Below are 17,856 nucleotides of genomic sequence, written 5' to 3' on the forward strand. Positions count from 1 at the left end.
AAATCCAAAAACTGAAAGTAATTAAAAAATGTATTGCAGCTGTGATAAAAATGATCCTCGTGTCTGTTCTGGTGCTTTTTGTTTTTTTTTTAATAAATGCCATTGGATTTGTTTTGTCATCACTTAATTCCATTATCTTTCCCTCCTTATCCCCTGATTCATACAGCACAGATAGTGTCATTAATCTGCTGATGAGATGATGTGTGGTGGCTGGAGTTGGGTGTTGTGTCAGAGCTCAGTCAACAGTGACTTTGATTCATTGGATGGGCTTACGTATGGCGGCCGTAATGAGTGACTCCACTGAGGGGGAGCAAACAGGTGCTAGCTGACGCTGAGTTTGTGTCTCTTACTACGGTTCTGTGAGAGTGAGGGGACTGTGAGTGATGTCATCGCCTGATGATGCTGATGTCACTAGATGGTGTTTTCTTTTTTTCTTTTTTTCTACAGAGAAGAAGGCAATCGAGCTGTCTGGGTGTGAGTGAGCACCCTCTAGTGGAGCTGCTGACAAGCTGTCCTGCAGAGCTACTGTCTGCTTCCAACCATCAGCATTTCAAGGTGAAAATGCAGTCACAGGTCACAGCACAGTTTATTTATTTATTTTTAAAATTATTTTGTCAGATTACTTATAGAAAATAAAATGTTTTGTATTTACAGTACAGTGTTTTATATTATTATCCACAGAGTTCTCTTTCTCTCAAAAACAAACAGACTGTTAGCCCAGCACCTGTTAATTTGTGCTCAGCTTTTTTCTCTGATAACTTCAGATTCAGATGTTAACGAGGTTTTTACCACGAGGTCTCTGCCTCTCTAAAACAAACAGACCAGCTGAAACTGGTTGAAACACTGAATAATGCAGTTTCAAAATAAAAAATAAGTGTTTTTCGAAACTACTCATCATGGAGGGGCTGCTAATTACGTAGATTACTAAAAAAAGCTAAAACATGAATGGCCCTATCAAGAGCAATGTTTGGTTTTTCTGTTCTGGGCTACTGTAGAAACATGGCAGACTCTGTGGACAAGGACCCCCTCTCTATGTAGATATATATACATTTATATATATATATATACTCCATTTCTGCCAATATATACCCCTAAATACTACACACTGGACCTTTAACACAAAAATACTAATGCAAGTCCAGAATACAGGTAGCCACCTAAGGATATGACAATACATTTGAGGCCTTTTCATATTTTAAAGGAAAAATGTGTACAAATAGCTCATATAAGCTGTGAATGGTAACTATCATATCTAATTCCCATCTCAGTGAAGAACATCTGATTTATAAAGAATTTAGTTTCTTCATCATCTGTAACAACGGGGCATCTCTGAGGTGGGTTTTTTTTGTTTGTTTTTTTTTTAATTTGGCATTGCAACATGCAGCATTTTTGTCACTTCATCAATTTGTTTAGTACATAATGTGGTCCATAATGTGCTTCTGAACGTGGGGTGGAAAAATGTACTTTTTAAATTTCATTTCTACTTCTGCTAATAATAACAACGTAAGACAAAAGAATTGAACAGGAAAAAAAGACCGACATAACATGATTTGTCTGCTGTTTTTGTCATTGTTGTTGTGGTCATTGCTAGAAAACTAGCGTATCGTGATTTTTTGTGGATAAATTTATCTTTGACTCACAGCTGGGGTGTCATATCAGTTTTGTTTTATCAGGGGCATAAAATGAGCTCGAGAAATACTGATATAGGGCCATCTGTGATGAGTTATAAAAATATGAAGTTGGAATTGCTTGGTGGCAATTTAAAAAAAGTTTCATTTTGCAGAAGTACATATTGCCTTTTGTCATATAAACAAAGCCTGACTCCAGTCGTGGTGATCAGTGACTCAGTGAAAAGGCTAGATTTCTGTCTGTGGGCCTGAGCAAATTTAACAGTCTTTGGGATTTTTAAACCTTGTAAAGTGTATAGTCCTGAACAAAACTATTTTGATATCTTTGTGTTTTTTGTCTAGAAAATTCTACTCGGAAAAAGGCTTTCTTAATCTGTGTAGTTTGGACACAGTGATGTTGCCTACTCAAGACTCAGAAACTGTTAATTCTCAGAAACATTCTGAGTATTTGTGTGATTCTGAGGTATATGTAGTGTCTGAGTCACGAAGCAGCACCAAAGCTGTAAACAAGACATTTCAGGGTTTTTTTTTCTCTTGGTGATGCATGTGCTGTCACTGACAGGATGTTATGTGTTGCAGAGGTCTATGGTCCAGCGTTGAGCAGAGACCATGTGGTGTTTGGAGCTGCTCTTACCACTGCTGTTGATCATCAATGGTAATAAATCCCTGTAACTCTTCCACGTTTAATAGTAGATATATTATTCCATCTTTACGCTGTACATTAGTAAACTCACACTCTGTCTGTGATGTTTTCTCAGATGCCAGTTGCCAGTGGAATGTTTGGGTACCTCGGGACATTTCGGCCATGACAAACTCCTGCGTGGTCATCCCGTGCACATTCATGTATCCGTCTGGCATCAGGCCGTACCGTGGCACTCACGGTATCTGGTACTTCGGCCAGCCGTACCCTCAACTCTTCCCTCCCGTTGTCTTCAAATCACGCACAGATGTCGTGCATGAGAGCTACAAGGGCCGCACCAAGCTGCTGGGTGACCTGCACCAGAGGAACTGCACTCTGCTCATCAACAACATCGGCACAGAGCACTCAGGACGATACTACTTCCGTGCTGACCTTGGTGGAGCCAACATGTATACATACCCAGACTTCTCTGAGCTCAAAGTTCTGGGTAAGTCACTGATCAGTATGGAATATACATTCAACTGTAACCAATACATAGGGCTATATATCGATATTGTATCAATATTTGATTTTTCTTTTCCTGGATTTAAAGGCTCTATTCCAGTACAGTGATGTAATTTTTCTGCTCTAATATTTGCCCTTTTACACTAAGTCATTATATCCACATTACTGAAAATCCCATTGTGTAAATATTTTGTGAAATAATCCACCAACAATGTTGTTGCAAGGACAGAGCAAAATCAGGTCACAGGCAAACTGTTGAGGGCTGCGCTCGGTGGAATTGTCCCTCCTGGCTCCCTTACAGCCAAGATTGTAGTAACGATAGTGTAAATGGTGACTTATTTATCTCGCATTGTGCCTAACGTTAGTGGATCATAACAGATGGGGTATGGAATTAATCTGCAGATGCTCCTGTTCAAAATGAGACAAAACTTCTCTATGGATATCAGCCACAAAGAAAGCCAAAATGTATCGACGTAAGACTTTTTTTTTTCTAATTTGAACAGATTTTCACAAAAACTTGCTACCGGCTGGTTACAAAGAGGGGAGAATCAGCAGACAATGACAGTGTAAAACAGTCAGGAAAAAAGGTTTTTCAGCAGTTATGAATTACTGCAACCACGAAAGGTCCTTGAGCAGACAGTCATACATGTGCATACAACATATTCGACAAATTGTTCAGGTAGTTGCAAGATTAGCTGCAGACAGACATACAGACACACAGACACACATGCACACACACTCACCCGTGCCCACATACACACGACCAAATGTCGATTACTTCTAGGGTTATGTCTTTTTTTTTTTTTTTTTTTTTTTTTGCTTTTAATTGCTGTCTAAAAAGGATGAAAATATTATTTCAAAATACTTTTGAAAATCTTTTTCATTAAACATAACTGTTTGGGGTAACTTTTCCTGCACAGCTTTTAAAGGTTTATTCTTTGTAATTGGAATCATTCTTTCTTTTAATTTCTTGTTACTGTTTTGGATTCTTTAATGTTAGTTATACTTTATCAAATTAGTGGTATCTTTGCTCTAGTTTTCAGCTTAGCTTTGATCTCTTGCATCTCTGCATGAAGATATAATGCTACTTTATAAATACATTTCTTCTTATTATTAATAAATCATTCATTCCTGTCCTCCAGATCAACCTAACATCGATGTCCCAGAGGAGATCGTCAGCGATGAGAGTTTGGAGCTGACGTGTTACGCTCCAGACAACTGCCCTGACATGACTCCAGAGATCCAGTGGATGTACACCGACTACCTGCCCGACCCAGAGTTCAGCTCTGACTACCTGGAGGAAAGCAACACAGCGGTGCTCTCCAGCACCCTCACCTTCACACCCAGACCCATGCACAATGGGCAGCTCCTGGGCTGCAGGGTCTACTACCCCAACACAACACTGGTCTATGAGAGGCTCATCTCTTTGGACATCAAGTGTAAGTTAAAAAAGAAACTCACACAATAAGGCCAAATAATGATGATGCTTCACCACCCCCATCTGTAGCCTGAAAGAGTCCGTTGTGTCTGACAATCCAAACTAGAGTCCAGCAGTAATGAATTCATATCAAGAATTTTTTTTCAGCTGTTGCCCAAACTTGAACATATCCTTTTAGGTGTTTATGTCATGCATGCATTTATTAATATCGTACATTTTGCTGAGTCCCTCTTCTTGCGGTGTTCCCCTTGGAACAGTATTTTGGAAACAATATGTATGGTAATCAAAGGCAAAAGACAAATATTTCTTATCCTTTTTGAATTTTGCCATGAACTGCATAATGCTTATACATTTAAATAAGTATCTTACTGCTGAAAAGATGGTCTTTTCTTTCTTTTTTTTGTTGTTGTAAGATTTTATTTAGATTTTTGCCAAATATAATTCACCCACAAAAAAAAAACCCATACAGGACAAAGACCCTTGACAAAGACCTTTAATGACAAACAAGACCCTAACCCTAACCCCCAAAAAAACCACATACACCATGTTTCATGTAACTAGGCTGTGTATGCAATAGAAAGATGCAAATACTTTTGAAATTGTTGTCACATAACCAGAAGACAGAAAAAGGGCTGTAGTAATTGATTTGTCGCTCTGTTCAGAGCACATCTGATAAGGCAGATGGGCAGGAGCAGCTGCTGCAGAGGCGAGTTAGATCCAGTTTTTAATCCAGCACAATGAACAGTTAGGTTTCACTTTCAATGTGCCTGACGTTCTGCTGCTCTGCCTGTGCCCAGAGTGTGCTCTGCACTCCTATAGTGCTCTGCAATCAATAACCAAACTGATCTGGCTCCAGAAATAGAAAATTGAATTGTGATGGCAAATGTTTTTATCATGGTGGGCTGTCACAAATAAATGTGTGGGGAAACCCTGATTTAGTACAAATACAACGATATCTCACCCGATGTGTTTTACCCAGCAAATCACGGGCTTTTTATCAGCTGGAAAGCAATAGAACTAGCAAGACTCATTGCCAGTGTTGGTGTTCTGGGGTACGAAACAGACAGGCATTGTAACTTCAGCAGGAAAGAAAGTTATAACATCACCTGAGTAACTAGCGTAGTCTTAAGTTTTATACTTGAACAGTTTTATGTCACTTTTTTGACTTGCAAAATTATCTTAGAAATTAAAAATTTACAAAAAAAAAGTGTGTGTAAGAGGCACAATTCAAATAGGATGACTAAAAAAATATTTGTCCCTTGCTATTAACTTCCATAAGCCCACATATTTTTTTCAGAAATAACATCCAAGGTGGTCCGCCAAGGGGGAGGAACTTCAACTCTTTAAACTTTATGTGATGAAACTTATTTCAGCAGGAATGATCAACCCCGTTTTTTTTGAGAGGCAGTCATTCAGTGTTGTCCAAACAAATGAGTCCTGGGACATTGAATTCTCCGCATTATTTCCCCTTCCAGATGCTCCACGCTCTGTTTGGGTAAACGTGTCCTCAGAGGTGATGGAGGGCAGCTCTGTGATGCTGCACTGCGAGGTGGATAGTAACCCTCCTCCCAGGATCTCCTGGATGTTCGGAGACCAGGAGTTGCTTTGGGACACGGCGTCCAATGTCTCACTCTCCCTGGACGATGTGACACCTGCACAGGAAGGAGTCTACACCTGTGTTGGGGACAATGGCTACGGCATCATGAACACTTCACTGTACCTGGCCGTCAAGTGTAAGTCTCTTAGACTGTCACTGTGTACATACAATGTTAAATTAGTATGTATTAGGGAATTGGGATGCAGAAAGTTGCATAGGATTTGCATTTGGGAAATCAGAGAGTGATTTAAAATGAGTTTATGATCAGCTTGAATTTTCCAATTGGAAAAAATAAAGGAATAGTCTACTCAAAATATTTGGAGTACCAAATACTCACCCTCTTTAGGCTTACAATGTGGCTCTTAAAAGTTTGCAGCTTGCATGAAAACTCTCAAAACATTCAGAGATACTTCTTGAATCATCCCTCCAGCTGGTTTTTATATGGATGCTCAATATTTTCCAAACCATCCTTTCTTTATCAATAAATCAATATACACAGCAAAGCTGTAGAGCCACAAGAAGGCAAAGGTGGAACAATACAGGAGTGCAATGGGCAATATTGTGGCAAAAACAGCTCTGTCCCAAATCCTTTAATGATATCATAAATCAATCTACTTGTTAGCGTGACGCAAATATGGAGTGACACAAGATACAATCAGACTCTGACCTCAGAATGACACTACCAATTAAACTTCTCCACAAAAGTAAACAAGGATCTAAAGATTTTTGAGTTACTACAATCCACTTTATTTTTTATTATTTGCAGTTGTGAGTTTCTTTTTGCATTTCCTCTTGAGACAATGGTGTTGATCTAGGCCCATAGTACATTGGGAAGTTTAGTGTATCCAGTATGTATACTGACATCATTGAGTATATGACAGTATACAAGTTTATTTGAGTTTATTTCCTATTTGAATGTTCTACCCATTGAGAAACACTGCAGATCATTAATATGTAGTGTGAAACTGGGACACAGCTCACAAATGCTTCCTCTTGAACAGTTAAAAATGAGCAGGTTGGAGGAATTGCGTGTTTTTGAAGCCAGAAATCTTTGCCCAAAGTAATCATGTATTCATATATTTTATACTGAAACTCCGCAAGTCATTTTAATCATAACAAAGTATCAAATAAATACATGAAAACAGTGTGAAAGTGATTGATCATAGTGATGAACCAACAGAGAATTATCAGCTAAATCTGCAGCTCCTCTTAACTTCATTGAGCTTTATAGTGAGTGGCAGCACATTGTTTAGCTGTCAGATCTGTAAAGTCACTGTCTTGGTTCACTCTCAAGACTGTAAAAGCATGGTTTTGGATGCAGCAGGCAGCTGTTTTCAGCAAAAAGCACTAAAAACCCACTGCGTACTACCGCACCAGACAGAAAACTCCCACATGGCAACTAGCTGGTGAAGATAGTTGAGCACTTAGAGGTTTAAATGGAAAGTTCACCTCAAAGTCAAAACATATTTTTCCTCTTACCTGTTTTGCTATTTATAAATGTAGATTATTTTGGTTTGAGACGTTGAGTGTTGGAGATATCAGCTGTAGAGATGTCTGCCTTTTATCAAATAAAGTGGAACAAGATGGCACTAGATGGCTAGATTGCTGCGTATCTGCTCAAAGATTGTGGGTGAAGCACTTGAGTCAAGTTTCCAAATTGCGTATACTAAAAGAATTATGTCTCTGGCTGGTAATATTACGTCTTCTCACATGAATATCAGCCTTTACCATCACACAGAAGATTTAGAGTCCCACAGGCCTGACTAAACAGGTTGAGGAAATCTTGAATGTAATAGATAATGAGTCATGTTGCACTGCATCCATTTTTTATAATGTCTGTGGTGATTTGTGGCGTTTGCTGCTTGGTTAAATGTGTTTTGCATTTATGTGACAAAGGTGACATCCTGGGATGCAAGTAAAAGTTTAAAATTATTTCTGACAATAAAGAAAAATCATATCAAATCATTTGGTTTGTGCTGCTCAAAGTCGCAGTAATACATATTTGAAAAACTCAACAGCAATGCCAGCATTACCTGCCACCATTGAGCTAGCCAACAGAAAGATGCCATTAATGTTTTTATCATGTGCTGAAAAGAGCACAAGTCTCTTGTGAGACTAGATGCATGCTTCCGTTTGTGCAGTAGCACGATTGGCAGATGTTGTTTGGTAGAAAGAAAATAGTTTCTACATGAAACTTCTTGAAACAAGGTCTGTGGATTATCATGAGTAACTGGGCCATGATTGCTGGAAAGACACATTGCTGTTGAGTTTTCAAATGTATACTTTTGCACTTTGAGCACCACAAGTTGACTGCCATAGTTCCATTAAATTCAAGAGAAGGCTGATATCTCCAGCACTGAGCAACTCACAACAAAACAATCTAGATTAATAAAAAGTAAATAAGGTAAGAAAAAATATATTTTTGACTTGGGAATGAAATATCCCTTTGAGAGCACGAAATTGCTGCTAGGAGTTGTTAGAGGTTGGTTTCTTCGTAACTGCTGGATGTGTGAATAAGAAATTGCTCGCTTGCAAGTTTGCCTGTTGACAATGTCAGTGTTTTTTGCCATTTTTGCCCTTCATATTAGTGAGAGTAACACAGTGTATATTTTAAAAACCTTTGAACATTTTCCTGCAAACAATTTGAATATCTCTACATTTGTTTGCAGACCCTCCCCGAGAGCCCATGGTAAACGACTCTATGACAGTACTAGAGGGATCCACATTGGCCCTGCACTGTAGCACCCAGGGCAGCCCGGCCCCAACCCTAACCTGGCTGAAGGACGGGGAGCTGGTGGGCACCATCACCGCAGATGAGCTGTCGGTGCTGGAGATCGTAGAGATCACACCACAGGGAGACGGACAGTACCGCTGCTTGGCTGAGAACGAGCACGGAAGAGCCAGCAGCTCCTTCAACATCACTGTTGAGTGTGAGTGCTTCACTGTCCTGCATTTCACCCAACAGTATACTGTCAAAAATTAGAATTATATTAATCTGCAGGCCAAAAGGATTATAGCAATACTTGAAACCACTTGCAGAATTTCAAAAGTATCCTAATTAAATTGAATAAATTATATTTTGTTCCTTGAAAAAGAACTTGTACACATCAAAATGTTCCTCTTCTGCCTCCTTTAATAGATGCCCCGGTCCTCCTGGAGGAGTCAAAGTGCACGGTGGTGAGGGAGGGTGTCCAGTGTGTCTGCATGGCCACAGGAAACCCTGAACCCACCATTGAGTTCTACCTGCCTGACCTGAACATCACCATCAACGAAACAGATGGCCGGTACAACTTCTACACGCACACAGACGGACACACCTCCACGGGTATGATCAAGCTGCGGGAGAAAGGCGAGCGGGTTGACAACGGTGGCCCTGCCGTCAATGTTCACTGCAGCATCTCCAACATGTATGGCAGAGAGAGCGTACTCCTGGAGCTACAGCAGGAGAGTGAGTACAGAGTAATTCTACACCAGAACTTCACTGGTAGTGATGTTTGATAAAATTATTTTAGAATATCCTCCTCACCTCTGCCTCTTGCTCATTATCGTTCTAATAGCATTGTTATGGACTATGCCGTCTATCCTTACTTACACCAATATGACACTATTGTAAAATTTCATTTCGATGTCTGGTGTTATTGTTCTTTTTGTACTGCTAACACATCACATGAAAAGACCCAAACCAACAATTAATAGATGCTATTAAAGAGTAGGGTCTGTAACTGTAGTCTGATATATCTAGATCGCCAATGTTTTCCAAAAACTATTGATAACACATCTGAGAGCCACTGCGTTTTACTTGCTAACATGTTTTTCATTACCAAGTACATTCACACTGTACTTTAGTTTGAAACCTTTTTTAAGCTGCCCTGCTGCTCCTACTTAATTGTGTATTGATCCTTATCAGAAAATAGTCTCAAACAAATGTGCTATTTCCTCCTGTTTGAGTAGTGTTTGCTAAACTCTACAGTGCCCGGAGTTCTCAGCTGCTGTTATTCAGCCCTTTAAAGAAGTAAAACTATGTATTTGCAGATATGAAATTATGTGACAGGTTGACATCATGCAGAGAGGGGCCATTGTTTGTGACTGTGCCCTCTGGCTGATGTTTTCAATGGGTTTGAGACCAAAGTTTATCTGAACTGACCCCAAATATGCTGACTTCTACAGTCTGCATCCAGTAGGAGTTCTGGCATTTACTAGAGGCAAATGTTGTTAATTTTTTGTTGATTTTGTGCATCTCTGAGTTTCACAGAGCAACTCTATTCTCTGATCCATACAGACTTGAGTAAAAAATCTAAAGCATATTAAATAAATATTAGAGGACTTAGATACCAGGTTTTAAAATTAATACTGTTATAAACTAAGGCTTCCTTCCACTGCATTCTCTAGCATCCTCGTCACCTGCTTTGTAACATTATGTGCGTTTCTTCATTTTGCACATTACCTTGTGCAAACTGTTTGCTCTTGTTTCATTGGTCTGAAACATGCTTGTCACATTGTTGATTTTGGTCTCTTTATGAGATTCATAGAATCATAGAAGAAAAATATAGATAGATTTCAGCCTCATCCTTTAAGTTCTCTCATCTTACTAACATGGAAAGAGCCTTTGTATGTCTGTTTGTATCTTCTGCGATTTTCTCAGCAATCATTCATCCAATGGATTTCACACTTTGCAGATGTATTGCTGAGGACTCAAGGAAGTGCATTGTCAAATGCAAGCTTTAAAGATCTATGAGACATGTTTAATAGTAGCACATTATGTACACACTGTGTGTGTTGAGAGGGTACCTCGATTAACTGTTCCATCACCCAGTGGCATGCTCGGTACAGCTTGCTCTTAGTTGTTTGTTTTAGTACATTTGAAAAACATATAAAGAAAGACAGATCAGAGATGTTACATTGCAGTAAACTCAAATGTAGCAATGCAGCAAACATTTCAAGCATCAACGATATAACTTTCAGAATAAACATTTTTGATCCCAGTCATGTTTTGAATTAATTGAGGTTGTAAAATGTTTGTGAGAGCGTTTGCAGCCAAATGACATGTATACTTCATGAGTATCCATGATGCCTAGTATTGATAGAGAACTCAACTATGTCCTGGCAGGTGTATTGCTCAGTACCCAAAGTAACGCAGTGTTGAGTGTGAAGGTTTTTGAATGTGAAGCTCTTGAGAAAGCTGCAAGCCAGTGGCCAAGCAATCAGCCTGTTCTGAACAGTACACACTATTTGAACGGACGCTGCAAAGATATAAAAATGGGGATTTAAAAAAAGAAAACAAACTAACACTGGAATAAGACACTCTTCTCTCCTACTTATCCCATCTCCATATGTATTGTCTCCTTACTGGTCATGTTAATGGGTTGCATATTGGACTTTGAAATGTCTTCCTCTTCCCTATGCTCTCTATGATTTCTTCTTGTTGATCAAATATGAACTTGTATGCCCTCAATTTTTTAAATTTTCATTACCTTTGTTTTCAGAAAAGTACATGATGGCAGTTATAGTTGGCACCATTGGAGGAGTGGCAGTCATAGCCTTCATCATTGCAGCAGTGAGATACGTTGGCCACAACAACAAGAAGTGAGTATAAATGAAAAACTAATGGAGAGGCCGATGCAAGGCAGACGTAGACATTTTCCTCACTAAGAATTTACTGAAATCCAAGGAAACACTTAAGCCTAGTCATCCATTCTAAAAAACATTGATGCACATTATATGAGTGAATGTGGGATTGATGTGGACGTAAGAATCATTTCTCCAGAGCAATTTAGCAGTTTCTTTGCCGCGACAAGTACCTGTTGAAATCTTCGAAGATCCACATTGGCTGCCTTGGGGAGTGGGTTAGCAAGCCGGACTAACTTTATACTTTGCAGGCTCGATTCCCTGCTCTGACACTGCTTCTGTATCCTTGACCTGCTACGCTAAATAAAACCCAGGTAGCCTTTTTAACCAAGGTGCTTTATTTTAGCCTCAAGGCATATTTGGACCCCCAAATTTGCAAGCTTTCTCTGACAAATCACCCCTGAAGTGGGTGTGAGCTCAGCGACTAAACCCATAAAATAACCACGTCACTCACACCCACAGTTGGCCTCCAGCTTAACCTTACAGAGCTTGTTGTTTTAAAATGGATGCCCAGGCTTGGCGTGTCGCCCTGCGTTAGTGGCAGTCGAGACCGAGTCTGATTATGTGACTCCGTCCCCCAGAGAGAATGGCAACCCTAGGCAGGACGTGGTCCTGGAGAACCCAGCTTTGTACTACAGCGCAGTCAAGAAGGACAAACAAAATCTGAGGAAGAAAGTGGTGAGACATGCTAATGTTAATGATTATGATTATGATGGAGGATGGGTTGGATGACCATTCTCAAATTGTTTGGGGTTAACAGTTTTGTGTAATTCAACGTTTTTAAAATATGAGACCCCATTTTGACCTCTGAAAATGAGGTAATAGGAGGTGTCTCTCCCATGAGCAGTCCAGTAGCTCCAACCATGACCTTTCCAAACACTGTTTTCTCTTGCTTTCATCGCTTCTCTGCGTTTTTCTGTCTGTTTCTCTCTCCCCTAACTCTTGCACAGCTTAAGACAGAGCTGTTGGGCTCAAAGTTTAACTCCATTCTAGAGGAGACTACGGTAAGGTTCCTAAATAAACCCCCATTAAAAACACAAGCCTCAGTGCCAGATGCATCTCCTCGCATATCAGCTTCTGTGTTCCGTACACTGCCGTTTGTTTTCGAATCTGCCCTCTGCATGGCTGCGTCATCGTTAACACAAAATGCCAAACTAACAGGAAACATCTCAGTCTCGTTGTCAGTTGTCGACCAGTAACCACTAACATCTTTTCTTTATGTGGTCTGTTGCGCTCCTCTGTCATCTGAGGTGTCACCAGCACCTTGCCAGTGATTTGAGCCACTCATCGGTCCTTCTGTCTGCAGGGAGAAGACGGGGATTATCAACCTGTGGGCTCTATGGCAGGACTGGAGAGGCAAGAGCTGAATTATGCTGCTCTGGAGTTTATCGGGGCCAGGTCCAGGGAGGGGGCCTCAGGGAGGGGGGATGATGGCAGCAACTACACGGAAATCAAAGCCAAATGAATCGCGATCCTTCCCTGATCTCTCGACTATGCGAGACGCAGTGGCAGCCCCAACAAATCCTCAGTCCGTTAAACTGTGTAATAATGCCCCTTCCTCAACTGGATATCACCCTGACTTCTTGTTTCTTTTGATTTGTCACATATAATGTACCACTCGATGCCACTACTCCCCCCTCATGCTACCCCTTCTCCTCTGGACGCCCCTTCACACGTCATCATTTGGGAAACTGGTACTTTTTTGGGTCAGAGCATGATCCACTGGACAATGTCAAAGAAATTACTGAAATTTCTGGCCTCAGTTGTAGTACATGGGCTCTAAAACATGCAGTGTTAACCAGTGGCCATGTTTTTGTTTCCATGTTATTCTTTGTTTTTCTCAAACGACACACATTGTAGTGCTTGCATCCATCTCACTGTTTCGCTCTACATCTGTCTCTTGTAACTGTCGCTGTGTCTGCTGCCAGTCGAAGCATCAGGGCAAGGAGTAACTGCGCTTTTTGTTCTCTTATATTTATGTGTCTATCAGCAGAGAGCAAATGTCTCCTCTGTCTTTCCTTTGGTTAATTACATCCTGAAAAGATAACCGGTTGAGACAAGAAATGGAAATGCATCTTTGTTTCACATAATTGTATTAAATGTGTGCTGTGACCCAGCAGCCTCTCATAATAAGAAAAAAGAAAAGAAAAGCCACCATCAGTTTTGATAAAAATTTGAGAGGATTTGGAAATTCAAGTGGTACACTGTCCTGTTCTGAAAAATGTCACACTTATGTCCAACGTTTACCAGTTAACTGCAGAATGTTACATTTTAGGGGGAATTTTCTGCACTGTGGCCAAAATTGGCTGTCTCATCTTCTACTTCTTCACCCTAAACCATGAGTGCTAGATCTCTGATTCATCTGTAAAATTCAAAGGTGCTAAATGTTGCTCTGGAGAAAGAAAGTTTATTTTTGAGTCTTACTGCCAAGTCGTCAAACACAGACACTTCTTAAGTCTCATCCCAAGTCATTACATATTGCTGCTTTGTTGGTGAACGAGTCTACATATGATGTACTAGTTAGCCCCTTGCAGTATATTACCTCATTACGGGCAGTGTTTCATCCTGACGCCATCCAGCGGCGTATCATACTGATGTGATGTGTGCCGTTTGGCGTATCATAACATTGTGAAAGGTCCTGTATCAAACTGATGCCGCCCTGCAGCGATTCATACTGTCGTGGAAAGTGGCTTATGGCATTAGTAAGTTATGCCAAAATGAATGAAAAAGCAGCAGTATTTGATGACTTTGGAATGAGAACAGGCTGCACCCACCAACCCAAAGTGTTCGTATAAGGCGACCTGGGAATGAGACTCAAGAATCAACTGTCTTTCTTCAAAGTAACATACAGCACTTTTAAAGCACAACATGTTTGAGTGCAAGTGGCCAAAGTGTTATCTCTTTTAGACAATGTGTGTGTATGCGTGTGTGTGTTCAAATCGTGCTGAAAGATCGTAGGACACTGATCATTGATCACTGAGGTCTCTGGGAAGTTCGAGCATCACTTTACTTGAGATGTTGATGCTTTATTCTCACAGCGTTGCATCAGATATTTGAATGACAAAAGGTGAAGCTGACTAGCCAACTGGTTGCGCTATTCAAAGACATTTGATGAACCTGTGATGTAATATCAAAGCGCACTAATATTCTAACTTGATAATGATGGTGTCGATAATATATATTAATAAGATGTATATTGATAGTGAAAGGGATGTCAGTATGTACAGTAAATACCCTGCATGACTGTTTTGCTAGCAGGCAAACATATAAATTTTAAATTACAGATAAAAGCCAGTGTAGGAAGTAAAGTCAGTCTTGTCACACATTATTCAAAAACTTTGACTGGACATTGTCTTAATATGAGCTTTGCGAATAATATCAATCTGTAGTGAGTGTGCACTATGAGTCAAATCAGAGGCTATGTTTACATGCAGGGAGTGAATTTCTTACTGACTAATTGCAGTCAATTTAAAGTGTAATACCTGCTTTGTATCTTTTCTATTTAAGGTATACTTTGCAGGATTGCCGGTTACTGTTTTTAAAAATGATCGCAAGTGAAAGTAAAAGTAAACCCCTTATTTACTTCCATTTGGCGTTTCGCCTCACTTTATTTTGCATTTTTTCAGTCACAGTAGGCAGACTTTTAAAAAGAATTGTCAAAATCAAAGCAGCAGAAGACACAATTTCTAGATTTTAGTCCATAGTATGGGTCAACTTCCAAACCCAGTGAATCCTACATTCCACACAATGCAACACATTAGTGCTTAGTTTGTGACTGTATATTTTTTCAGACTCAAGCTTCATTATCAGGGAACATTATGTCACTGTTCTTACAGGAAAAGATGTACTGCCCATGAAAAATACCTGACCTTTGTGTCAGTAAGTCAGTGGAATTTCCCCTTTTTACCGCCATGCTTCCTCTTCTTCACTCTACTTCTTCCATGTTGCATCACATCTTTCAGGTCACATGTTCCATTTCTCTCAAATATGCTTATGCTTTTTATGGTCCTATTTCTACTTTCACTCAATTATGCATTTTTTTGAAAATGCTAATTGATATTCACACGGCAAGAAATGGTATCTACAATACTGAAAGTAATGGCTACAGTTTGACTTTCCAAAATCACTTGCTACAGTGTGCTCAATATCAAGTATTCTACACGTCTGAATGTTTTTCCTCCTTAACATATTGTTACACCCTATGTCCTGATGTTGGTAGAAGGCTCAAGGAAAATCTGGCAAGAGATGTGCAATAATCTCTTCTTTAAGACTGAAATGACTTTCGGTTCACATGCTCTGACTAAAAATTCATAAGCATGCGTATATTATGAAACAACGCCACACTGTGGCAGTCTCATTTAAAATGATGGATTAAGTTCATTGAGGCTGCTGTGTGTCTCTGTGAGCTGTTTCTAAATGGTTTCACGATCAGTAAAAAAGACAAATTACAGAAAAGGTCTCCCACTTTAGCAACTCCATATATGGGTAGGAATAAAGGCCGTTGCTAAAGCCTGTAGTTTTCTATGACATAGGGGTAAGGGATAAGATGTATCTTTATGTTTTAGTGGTCACATACAGTGTAACATACAAGCTGCTGTAAACTCCACTCAAATGTCGTTTACCTCTTGATTAGCACAATATCTTTTGCAAAGAATTCCTTTGTCTTATCCTGACTCAAATCATGTTTAAAATATAGAATTAAAAAGTTGGTGTTACATTTGGCTGAAAAAGTAAGTTACATACTGCAAATGTTTAATGTAAAAACTCGAATAGGTTCCCAAAAGATATTGGTATGTAATGCAAAAAGCCAGGTACCAGGGGGATAAGTGTTATGCACACTCAAACCCAAAACAGGTTAAAAATGCAGTCCTCTGTGCATGTAAACAAAGCTATTGTCAACCACTCGTGTGTGACTCACATTAAGCTTTAATTAAGACATTGTTCTGTTGACTTAATGATAGATATGCTGGCCAGCATTCCTAAATTGCCTGTATGCACAAAGTCAATAACCACTTCCTGTCTTTGAATGCCTCACTGGAGGTTGACTTTTTATTTTTTCATTTTTTTCTTTTTAAGTAGAAATATCAAATGTGATTTTCCTAATCTTTTGTCATGGTGTGTTGTAAAGCAAATTTGTATGTCCTATACTTTGTGGTGATCATAATTATCAATATGGAGATTTTTTTTCTACATATATCATTGACACAATAATTCAGATCAGGGTTTGCAATCTCTCTGCAAATTAGCACTGTTACTTAATGACAGTAGGATTTCTGCAATGATGTAGTTTGCCTGCTCTTTTATTTTAAACAAGCCTTTCATGCCTCAAGCAAATTCATCTGTCTTCAGTTCCACGCAAACATAAATTAAATAAAAACAACAAAAACTGAAAACAGTTGATTATTGATAGAAAAACAATCTGTGAACTGTCTGTTTCTCATGTCTCTTCTCTTTGTTTTGCAAGTCAACATCACTATGATGAGACTGTGCTCCCTGCTCATTTAATTTCTTTCTTTGAGTCAGAAAAGCTGAAAAAATGGGACTTTCTCTTTAACTGCAGTTTTACATACTCAAACCAAAACATCAAACCTCACAAACAAGGCTTTCCAAAGTTTAATCTGGATTTATCAAAATGTTTTTGTAATAGACCGTATGGGCTACACTTTATGAAATTAATTAATTTGGTTCAATACTGTTTTTTTGGTTTTTTTAGGTGAATACAGCAAAGAAAGGATATAAATAAAACACAAGAAAAGGGAAAGAACTTTGTTTAGAGGTGCGGTATATCACGTTCAGAGCATTAGTATAGCAACATATTGCTATTTGCTATGTTGGCCTAAAAATATAATTGAGTGATGCTGCCCTGAGCAGAGAAGTAAAACTCCCCGTGCACGTGCTGTAATCCAAGCTTCTTTGCTCTTTGGTGTGGTGAACAGTTCGGCCAGGTGTAGATTTTTGCACATGTGAGTCCCTGTATGTGTATCCTGCTGGCTAGCTTATCACTGATGCTTTGCACTGTGCTCATACAGTGATTACTGCTAATGATGGCATACTGACCTACAGTAGCAGAACAGTGTTGTTTTGTGAAAGCATAATACCCACCTTCTTTTAGGTCCGTTAGCAATGTTTGCGTTGTAAGCACTGTCAGCCGCTAACCACCGGCTCAGCCTCTCCTATGCATGTTGTGTGCAGACAATCTTTGCTCAGACTTTGAATCATAGATATGCTTTGAATGTCACATACAGCTCCTTTAAAGATTTTCAAATATTCAGACAGTGGTTTCATATACTTTTAGAGGAGACCAGAGTTGGTTGACACACTCCTCTTCTTCATTTCAACGTGTAAGATTTTACAAATCTAACATTTCTTAAAGTTATTTGTTAGTTATTAGTTGTTATTATTAGTTAGAACTTGAATTTAGCAT

At 39.4% G+C, this 17,856-nt stretch overlaps 1 protein-coding gene across 2 annotated transcripts; it reads left to right on the forward strand.

The window, feature by feature from the left end:
• Window positions 1-312: 312 nt before the first annotated feature.
• mag (myelin associated glycoprotein) lies at window positions 313-16,787 on the forward strand. Of its 2 annotated transcripts, XM_042490445.1 has the most exons (11): window positions 315-555; window positions 2,208-2,283; window positions 2,387-2,755; window positions 3,915-4,211; window positions 5,686-5,943; window positions 8,477-8,737; window positions 8,947-9,255; window positions 11,291-11,390; window positions 12,014-12,110; window positions 12,383-12,436; window positions 12,739-16,787. In XM_042490445.1, the coding sequence occupies exons 2-11, from the start codon at window positions 2,238-2,240 to the stop codon at window positions 12,895-12,897; spliced, it is 1,950 nt and encodes a 649-aa protein (XP_042346379.1). In that variant the 5' UTR covers window positions 315-555; window positions 2,208-2,237; the 3' UTR covers window positions 12,898-16,787. The 2 variants fall into 2 exon arrangements, with proteins under 2 accessions (XP_042346380.1, XP_042346379.1); XM_042490446.1 differs by lacking the exons at window positions 12,014-12,110; window positions 12,383-12,436 and having other exon boundaries at window positions 313-555; window positions 12,739-12,882.
• The last annotated feature ends 1,069 nt before the right edge of the window (window positions 16,788-17,856 follow it).

Source organism: Plectropomus leopardus, chromosome 7, assembly GCF_008729295.1.
Source record: "Plectropomus leopardus isolate mb chromosome 7, YSFRI_Pleo_2.0, whole genome shotgun sequence".
NCBI classification, from domain to species: Eukaryota; Metazoa; Chordata; class Actinopteri; order Perciformes; family Serranidae; genus Plectropomus; species Plectropomus leopardus.

Excerpts from the sequence above, each read along its gene's own strand:
- mag (XM_042490445.1), top strand. The coding sequence starts at position 2,238 with ATGTGGTGTTTGGAGCTGCTCTTACCACTGCTGTTGATCATCAATG. Across the intron at positions 11,391-12,013 it reads GTTGGCCACAACAACAAGAA|AGAGAATGGCAACCCTAGGC; the intron begins GTGAGTATAAAT and ends TCCGTCCCCCAG. Across the intron at positions 12,111-12,382 it reads AAAATCTGAGGAAGAAAGTG|CTTAAGACAGAGCTGTTGGG; the intron begins GTGAGACATGCT and ends ACTCTTGCACAG.